The following is a 9,328-nucleotide window of genomic DNA, read 5'->3' as shown; positions in this document are numbered from 1 at the left end:
GAGGAAGAGGAAGAGGAAGAGGAAGAGGAAGAGGAAGAGGAAGCCACCCAGTTTCCCCAGGTTGCAGTCAGGATCTGGGGTTTCCTACCCTTGCCCACTGGCAGTTCTCACTTAAAACCAAGACTCTCATCTTCCTTCTAGAGACAAACTGAGAAGGGATTCCTCCTTCCTAATAGAAATCTAGGGGCAAGAAATGAGGGCGGGGGGTTTTTTCCCCATAACAGTCACTATCAGAGTATTTACTTCCACGTGTTTAATGGGCCTTTTTGTGCTCCCCCTCCTGCAGATCAATCGACAGGACAGATGTCTGACTGTCCTCCCGTTTCAATGTGTATTATCAGTACTCCTTCAGAGTTGCTGCAAAAAAGCACAAACATCAATAAGAATAGAATTTGAACTTAAATTTACTTTAAATTAGGCTTTATAGGTGAAAATGGTAGGTTTTCAGAAAATAAGCCTCACCACCACATTACTGAGCATGCGACGTCAACACAAGGATGCCTGGGCAATGCAACAGCCTCCAGGAATGGGACAAGCTCCTAAATGCTGAGAGTGACAAGCCAGCCTGGCTTGACAAGCTTTGCCAACGGCTAGCCAAATGCAATGAGATTACCCTGATCTGGGGAACAGAGATACTTGAGCTCAGGAATTTCCCCCTGGGTGTGATTACCTTGTAATAGCCACTATCCCTCATTCTCATTTCTAGCTGTAAAAGAGGTGCACAGCGAGGTTAACCCTAGTTTGTGTCCATTAGCCAGTAAACGGTCAAGGCATGGTTTTTAAGGCAACCTTGGAAAAGTGCACGGGAACAATAATGTCTGTCATTAAGGTAGTGAGGTTTCAACCAGAAGAGGCACTTGTATACTGTGTCAGTGTAGCATTCAAGTGTTTGCTTTTAATTTACTGGGGGAAATCTTAGTGAATCACTCAGGTCTGGACTGGCCATTAGAGCCACTGCTGAATTTTCTTTTCCCCTCAATTTCCTGTTGCTCAAAACCAAGCATTCTCTTTCCATGATGCCTTGGAACGATAAATCCAGGGTGATCTAGCTCAGGCTGGAAGAATGTGAGCTGACTGCCATAGAACATCCTTGTTCTGAGACACAGCCACTAACAGGTCACGTTTTCACTTCAGAGTGAGATGCATATGAGAGGTCTGCATGGAGCACAAGGTTGCATTCCAGAACAACTTGGCCTCCAGCTGAGGAGCTGCAGAGAAGACTTGTCCACGCAAGAGAAGGCTTTTGCTTTGGGAGATAAAGGAAAATGGGATGCATCTGCCTGTGGGTCTTGGTGGAAGACTTGTAACACTGAAAACTGGTCCTGGTGTAGAGCCTTGGTCGCTGAAGAGCCACCAAGCAGCTCTACCTCTGTGATGCAGGGGCCTGAATCAGAAACAGTGACAGACAATAGCACCAGACACCTCAGGCCATTTTGCCTTAGTGGGAGACATGGTCTGGTGTGAAATGCAGGACATAGGGATGACTGCATAGGGTTAGCCCCCAAAATACACCTGGCCCAGTATCCTACCCTGGATGAGACCCAGCAGATGCTCAGGAAGTAATACAAAAATAGAGTAAACATTTGTTTATACTTCCCAGAATACTCTCCATTTCCCTAGTGACTCAGGAACACCCTGAACTGTAGATGCCAGCTTTACATTTAATAGCCCTTGATGGATTCCTCTTCCATTGATTAGCTTTCACCCTATTGAAACAACACAAATTTTAAACATCCACTGTACTCTGTGGCAAGGAGTGCCGCAGCTAAAAATCCCCTTTGTTTATTTTGAACTTGTCACTTGATAATTTTCTTTAATGTTCACTCTCTTCCTTTGAAGAGCACTGAATAATATGAACAGCTGTTCCCCAGTCACATCGCTCTTCCTTTCAGAAAACTCGGTCGTATTTCTTCTTCAGTCATTTTTTCTTCCAGGATAAAAGTCTTAATCTATTAAGTCATTCCCTGAATGGAGGCCCTTTTGTGCTTTTGATCATCTTCAATTACCTTCCTCTATAACTTTTCTATTTCTTCTGTATCATATTTGAGATCAGTGAATCAGGACTGCACAATGGTATTCAAGAGAAGGAAGCCCACGGATTTATACAGCAGCATAGTGATTTCCCCTGTTTTGCTCTCTCCTCCTTTCCTAATAATTCCTAGTTTTCTGTTTGCTTTTTTGATTGCTACTGAGTCTTCAGCTGACATTTGCATAGAGTTATCTGTTATAACCTGAAGATTTTGCTCCCGAGTGGAAATAGCCAGCTCAGAGCCCATTATTTTGTATGTAAAGTTAGGATTGTCTTTTCCCATGTGCATCACTTTACATTTATCTACATCAGATTTCATCTGTGATTTTATTACCCTTTTATTCAGTGCCATGTGGGTCTTTCTGCAACTATTCACAGTCAACCGTTTGCCTCAACCACTCTTAATGTCATCAGCAAACTTCTCCTCTCTCTGCTTGCTGCTATTTTGAGATTATTTATGAATATTTTGAAAGCATAGAACAATGTTTAGGCTCATTTAGCAGCTTCCTCTCTCAAATCTGAAGTGATGTCTCCCAAGGAGAAGGAAGAAATGCAGTTTCCCAAGCTCTTGCGGTGTCACTGGAGAACAGCTGGCATTTCTGGGAATAAATGGCATTGTGCCTAACCAGCATGACTACTTTTCCCCTTGCACAGATAGGATAGGGGGGGTGATGCCACTTGCTGGGATGTGTGTCTTCCCCCACCAGACCAGTGGAAGATGGACTCAAGCACAAAGAGGTGTGCAGAAGAAAAAGAGGCAGAGTGGAAGCAATGGATGACAAAGCTTTTCTCTGAGAAAACCCCTGCACACAAAGTTGTGTTGAATGAATAGGAGGTAACTGGCAATTCTTCCTTGCAAAAAGTGATCTGGGAGCCTGTTGAGCTTGCCCAAGGGAGTTCAATGCCAGAGTCAGGTGAGGAGTCTCTATCCAAGGGAGGAGAACATGAAGATGATGGAGAGTCACTGCCCTCTGCACAGGCAAGGTGAGACCCAGCTGGTCAGTTAGTGAGAATATCCAGAGATCACCAGTGATGAGCACTTTTTCAGTGGTGTATTTTCCCCAGGAAGCAGAACCCTGTAGCAGTGCTTGTTTGGGGAGCAACAACAAGGGGCACTTCTTTCTGCTGGGGGCATCCTTGTTTGGGGAAAGAGACTGGAGAGTTGCTGCTGCTATTTGTAGCCAAGAGGAGTCCAACTGAGCATCACTCCAGCACCAGAGGCGAGCATGAAATTAATTCACCTAGGGAAAAAACAGGAGGGAAAGGTAATTGCTCTGGTGGAGGGTTCCTCATCCCTGTCCAGTGGTGTACCTTGGAGCCACAGGGTCACACGGAACGTTTCCCTCTCCTCCTAGAAATGGGGATGCTTTCCCAGATAGCAGAAGGTTTTCTGCATCACTTGAGTTATCCATGCTTTGTTGCTGTTTCCTCTTTTCTCCCATCATTTTGATCCTTTGGGGTTAGACTTGCAAGTGCCATCATATCTTCATGGAAGCAACAGTCCACACTGAAATTTGCCTCCAGTTCTGAGAGGCAGTACAAAGTCCAAATGCAACTCAGGACTCCGGGTTGGTTCTGTTTTAAGCCCTTTGGGCAGGGTCTGTCTTCTGGCTCTGCAGGGATCAGCATTGTAAGTGGTGTGCAGCACTTGGTCCCACCAGCCACACAAGCTGAGTTTTGCCTTGAGAGACTGGAGTGGCAGTCAGGGACACAACGTGCAGATGGAGTAAGACAGGGCTCCCAGTCACACATGTGTAAGCAGGATGTCCCCAAAGATGAGACTCACCTCACCTGTGGAAGTGCATACACATGCCTTCCCCCATCACCTGCAGCTCCACTTGACCTAAAGGCAGGAAAACAGGCTCTACTCACTTCCATACCATTCACTTCTCTTACCCTCCAAACCAGGCTGCTCCACCCAAACTGCCTAGCGGGGTCAGATCCAGGCTGCTCAGCTAGAAATCAGGAGGGGATGTACTCCTGGTCCCAGGCCAAGCCCCGGTCCAAGAGTTTAACAGCACAGGCAAAAGCTTTATAGGATACAAGCAGCCTTGAATTCATCAGTAAGGACATCACCACTGTGTCCAGCAAGGGATGGTGTGTCCTGGTGTCCCCTCAACCCAGCTGCCAAGAGAAGCAGCTCCCCAGTGCTTGTTGTCCCAGTCCCAGTGACCCTGGGAGGGTAAGCAAAGACTGGATTTCTGTCTCATCAGCCAGGGGCTGGATGGGATCCCCCTGACAGCTCAGGCCCCTGCAGCACTCTCTTCCCTCCCTGCCTCCCCTCTCCCCTCCCCAGTGAGACAGCACTGCTGTTTCTGTCGGTGTGCAAGAAAATTACCTGTTATTTATCACACAATCAGTGATTTTGTTGGGTTTTTTATTTTCAACATAGAAGCACATTATACTGCTCTCCCATCCTGAAGTATAGGGTAGGGGTAGCAAATCCTCCTGCCTGGGACTATTTGTCTTTTTAGCCTCATAAAAAGCCTGAAAAATAAAAGCAAGAACAAATCTCCGGTTTGTGGCTTTTTTGTTCCCCTCTATCCCTTACAACCAGGAAGGAGATTCTTAGCTATTCTGCAGAGCCAAAATGTGCATCTTCAGGTTATATATAAATTAGTGCCACAGTTACAGCTGGAGTCAGACACTTCATGTGTACAAAATGCAGCTACCTGGGAGCTGCTGCAGACAAGTCCCTCGGGTCCCTGAGACAGACACAGCCTGAGCACAGTCCCTTTCTGCACATGAAAATTAGCTGATGCATTAATGATAAACTCTTTGCTTTCCCCTCTCCTAGTTGCTCTCCATTCTTCCCAGAGAAGCAGGTGGTAACACTGCTTATTTCTGTTAGACAGCGTTAAACCCAGCTCCCTTGTAGCGCTGGGAGCTAAGCCCTTAGCAAAGAAATGTTTCTATGTTGCTCGTTGGTACCTTGCAGGGTAAATTCTTCTGTGTCTGATGGAAAGAGGGCCCTTAGCAAATTATATTTTCAGAGAGCAGCTACTAACATAGCATAAGAAGACTTGAGCTTTGTATATGAAATGTGAAAACACAGAAGTGAAGGATGAATTTTTCTCAGTTATTTGAAGGGGTTTAATTAAAAAGTAAGCAAACAAATAAAAAAATCCTAAACCCAGGCTACGTGGAAAGCATGGAGTCTGATGGTCTGGCAGTGTTCCAGGGTTGGTACCGGTGTGGGGAAAACAAAACCTGGGGCAGAGCATCCAGATCCTCTATGTTCAGGCAGACAACCCTACCACACTTTCCCCACATCTCTTCCTGCCTCTCACCACCTCAGTTTTGCTCCTGCAGCACCGTCATTCTTCTGAGCTCAGAAGACAATGTTATCCTGATGGACAGATGTTTTTTTTCTCCTGTTCCAAGATGGAAGTGGTCAGATTTAGTATCCAGCAGCAACAACACTTGTGTGGGGGAACACCTGCAGGAATGCCCTGACTCCAGGTGGGTCACTGTGACCCTCCTCCCTTAGATAACTCCCCTCAGCCTCCTAGACTGGCTACACAACTCCTGCTGCTCTTGTAAGGAAATGAGGTCCACAGAGCTGGCTGTCTTGGGGGTGGCTGTCTTAAGGGTGGTGGAAGCTGGGGTAACTTCCCCTAGACACTCTCCCATGATGATTTTCTTCCAAAGCCTGCTTTATGTGGGCTTTCTGTGGGCTCACCTTTCCTTGACTGTTTGTCAGCTACACATTGGGCAACATGGCTGTTTTCATCACGTTCACCAAGGAAGGCCTGTTCACCTATTGCATGCAGAACAGCAGGTACCCAGGGCTGAGGACTGCCTCTGGGAGCCATGGTCACAGGGTCTGCTCCCACCCTGATGGCCACCTCTGGTGACTGCAAGCCTGGGGGACACCAGGTACCAGCTCACACCCAAACAGTCCCAGTGGCATCCCAGGGCTTTAATGCATGCCAAAAGCACCTTCAATTTTTTACTCTAGTTTTATTTTTTCCCATGTGAAACCTCATGAAAAGTACAGCCTACTAGAGTGGTCGTTTCTTGTGTTGTGCACCAAGGTTCGGGTGCGGGCAGGGTGCACAGCACAAGGGCACTTGGGTATTGCCCCATCTCAATTGCCAGTGACATTTGTCCACAGATGTCCTCATATCCCCTGGCATGAGGATTGATCCTGGCATCTACTTTACCAGTTTCCCATGGAGCCCCAAGTGGCCATGTTGGAAAAACATGGGCCTGCTATCTGCATGAGGGGAATCCAAAAGAGCCAGTCAGTTAGCTTGAGGTTAGCATTGCTTCTGGTTTGTTTCACATCTCCAGAGTGTTTCTCACTAAAGAATGACTTAGGTGACCAATTTCACAGAATCACAGAATCGTTAGGGTTGGAAGGGACCCCTGGAGATCATTTAGTCCAACCCCGCTGCCAAGGCAGGTTTATCTAGAGGAGTCTCCTTCTTGCAGTCTAAGTTGTAATATGAAGTGACTGATGGCTTTAGTAAAACTGGCTAGTGTTTGAGCCATCAAATATTAATTTTTGACACCCCATCCCAGTCTTCAAAGTTTCGCTTCAGAAAGCTAGTGTCTGGGGGAATCAGTAAATCCCATCTCAATTTTACAAGTCCGCCCTGTGCTGAGGCTAATTAATGAACATCCTAAATGTCTAACTGGCTATTGCAAATCATTTTAAATAGCTTTTGCAATAATGCTTCCATCAGACTCCTGCAGTCCTACCATTTGCCTGCAGACATGTTGGTCTTTCATCCATCACACGGCAGCCAGGTTTTACAGCCTGACACCAAGGCGATCCCCGGCAGCACTAAACCATTGCTGATCTGCTGTGAGTCTCTCCTGACCTCACAGGATCACAGGCTTCCCATCAGTATTAGCCATGTACCAGCTGCTGGCTCACCACTGAGCTGGGGCAGGCTGCTGCAACCCACCCAGCCTCCCCCAGCACTAAAGTGCAATACTAAGAGACCGTTCCAATATTTGTAAAGAGAATATTGTAGTTTTGATGAGAGGAAAAGAGAAAACCAACAGCCTGTCCTACTATGGACTGGTTCAGGCTTGCCCATGGCAAGCACACTGTAGCACATCACAGCAAAGTTAGATTTGTTTTTTTTTTTTCTTGCTGTTTTTTCAAAGTTGCAGCACAAGGTAATGCTGGGGGAGGCCAAGCCACTTTTGCAGCCCGGTGAGAATCAACTTCTTCATGCTTAGGCAGGAAAAACTCAATGTAACACATGCTGTGAAAGATAAAAGCTCCCCATGTGCCACTGCTAGGGGGATGCTCCAGCACCCAGAATCATCTACGCAGATTGTCATGAGATAGGGAGTATTGATTTGTATTTGTATGCATAAATATGGGCTGTTTTCCCTCACACACTGTCTTTCTCCTTTGTAGTTTGGCAAGGCCATTTCCCTCACCCAGCAACATGCACAACCATACACACGTGCACAGAAGACCTATTTTTAGCATAAAGGCTGCCAGGGCAAAAGGAATTCCCATGTCCAAGGACTTTCAGAAGATGTAGATACGCAATAGAAGGAGGGGAACACACACACACAATCCACACTCTGCCCAAGGATATTTTCTGCCCTTCAGGGACTCATTGCTCTCCCAGGGGCCATCCAATCTCTGTAACATGCAAAACCTCACCAAAAACCAGCCCCAGAAGGGATTGGTCCCAGAAGTGATTCTTGAATGGAAAACTGGAAGTTTGGTCCAATTGCAGACAAAATACAGCATTTGGGACTGGGCAGTTGTTGGGTCTAAATTCATCTGTGTGTTTCTCCCCAAGGCCACCCTGGACCCATGCACAGGGATCTACTTGGACTGGGCAAGGACCAGTCAGAAGCTCTGGAAGTGGCATGACTTCAGACACCACGCTCACAGTCCTCCTTTGCAGTCCATCCCCATGAAACTGAACTGCCGGGTCACCATTAAAACCCTGGCTTAAGGTGAAATCGACTGTGTTCCCCAGCCACAGCAATCGGTCTGCTTCAATGTGGGCTCCCTGCTCAAGGCAAGCACTGGTTTTGGTAGCCCAGCCTGGCCAGCTCCTGTTTGCCAGCTCCTCAGAGAGCAGCAGGGAAACCCCCCAGTGGAGATAAGCTTGGGACTGTTGTCTGGGACTGGTCACAAATTTTCATGCAGAAAAATCACCATTTCTTTCAAAACCAAATTTCCTGCCTGTGTGACTCTTAATGAAATTCCGTCTCAGGAAAGCATTTAGACGAGATTGAAATGCTGTCGCTGAAGGGTAAGAACAACAAGACTCACGGATTCATTTCGAAACACTTTTTCTTTTCAAAACCTTAATATTAAATGTCAATAGAAGCACAAAGCCTCTGATTTTATCTAAATAGCATTTCACTTAACGTGAAACAAGCATCTGGGGAGAGGAACACCAGAATCTTCTGGTATTTGTTGTCACTCAGGTTTCCTACCTATGACCCTTCCCCAGAGGTGGAAATGCCGTTCTGGTCAGGGCTCAGCTGTGCTCAGTGCCACTGTGACAGTCCCAGCCTACTGGTGTGTAACCCTGTCCTTCACTAGATGCAAACACAACAGGTCACCACTGAAACACAGTGCTTGGTTGGGGGCTGAGGCCTCAGAGTAAAGGACTTAAGTTGTCTTCCCTGGTGCAGGCACAAACCAAATGATGACTATCCTCACAGCAATAGTCTGTATGTGGTCACAGATCTATCACCAAGGGAAACAGGTCTCTGCCATAGCTGTTCAGAAAGGTGGTAACTACACACTGCCTCAAGTACACAGAACCATAAAGCACTGGTTACTGCTCTTTGGCCCCCAAAACTCAGACTTCTCAGGACCAATTGCTATGTTAGGTAAGGAGGTCATCTTCCTTGCCCCACTACTTCTGGGCAGCCCACTCTCACCAGAGCAGGCTCAAGTCGTGAGTTTAGCTCCTCAGTCCCTTCGTACATGTACTGGAAGAGGATCAGCTCCAAAGGGCAGCTGTAAGGGTTAGTGTGCTCCATGGCCATGGGCACCCATGACACATTACACAGATAAGTGAGAAAGGCTGGGTTACAAGAGATGCAGGATACTCTCCCACTCGGCCTCCCCTCAAAGAGTTTAGCATTAACACTTTTCACTTCGCGTGGACTTCTCTTTGCAGCTGAAAGACCCAGAAAAAAGTCACCTACTGAAGTGGCCAGAAAGCAAAGACGAGCTCATCCTTCAGTATAAAAAGATTCAGCTCAGGAGACTGCCGTCCAAAAATCAGACAATGTTGCAATACTTTTGGCAATCCCTTTCTCACTGATATCACTCCTCGTGTTTCATCATCTTCTGTA

General features: G+C 46.8%; 1 protein-coding gene across 1 annotated transcript in view; it reads left to right on the top strand.

Annotated features, from left to right (window-relative positions):
* Window positions 1-9,297, top strand: part of LOC108639381 — a 27,575-nt gene extending 18,278 nt beyond the window's left edge. The window contains 5 exon segments of the mRNA XM_018070951.1: window positions 5,328-5,389; window positions 5,392-5,432; window positions 5,733-5,853; window positions 7,990-8,031; window positions 9,151-9,297. Coding sequence (XP_017926440.1) covers window positions 5,328-5,389; window positions 5,392-5,432; window positions 5,733-5,853; window positions 7,990-8,031; window positions 9,151-9,297 — 413 coding nt within the window.
* Window positions 9,298-9,328: the final 31 nt, after the last annotated feature.

The sequence above is a fragment of the Manacus vitellinus genome, unplaced genomic scaffold, assembly GCF_001715985.3.
Source record: "Manacus vitellinus isolate BGI_N305 unplaced genomic scaffold, ASM171598v3 scaffold_2_pilon, whole genome shotgun sequence".
In the NCBI taxonomy this organism is placed as follows: domain Eukaryota; kingdom Metazoa; phylum Chordata; class Aves; order Passeriformes; family Pipridae; genus Manacus; species Manacus vitellinus.
The sequence above is the reverse complement of the archived record's forward strand: the minus strand, read 5'-3'. Positions and strand labels throughout refer to the sequence as shown.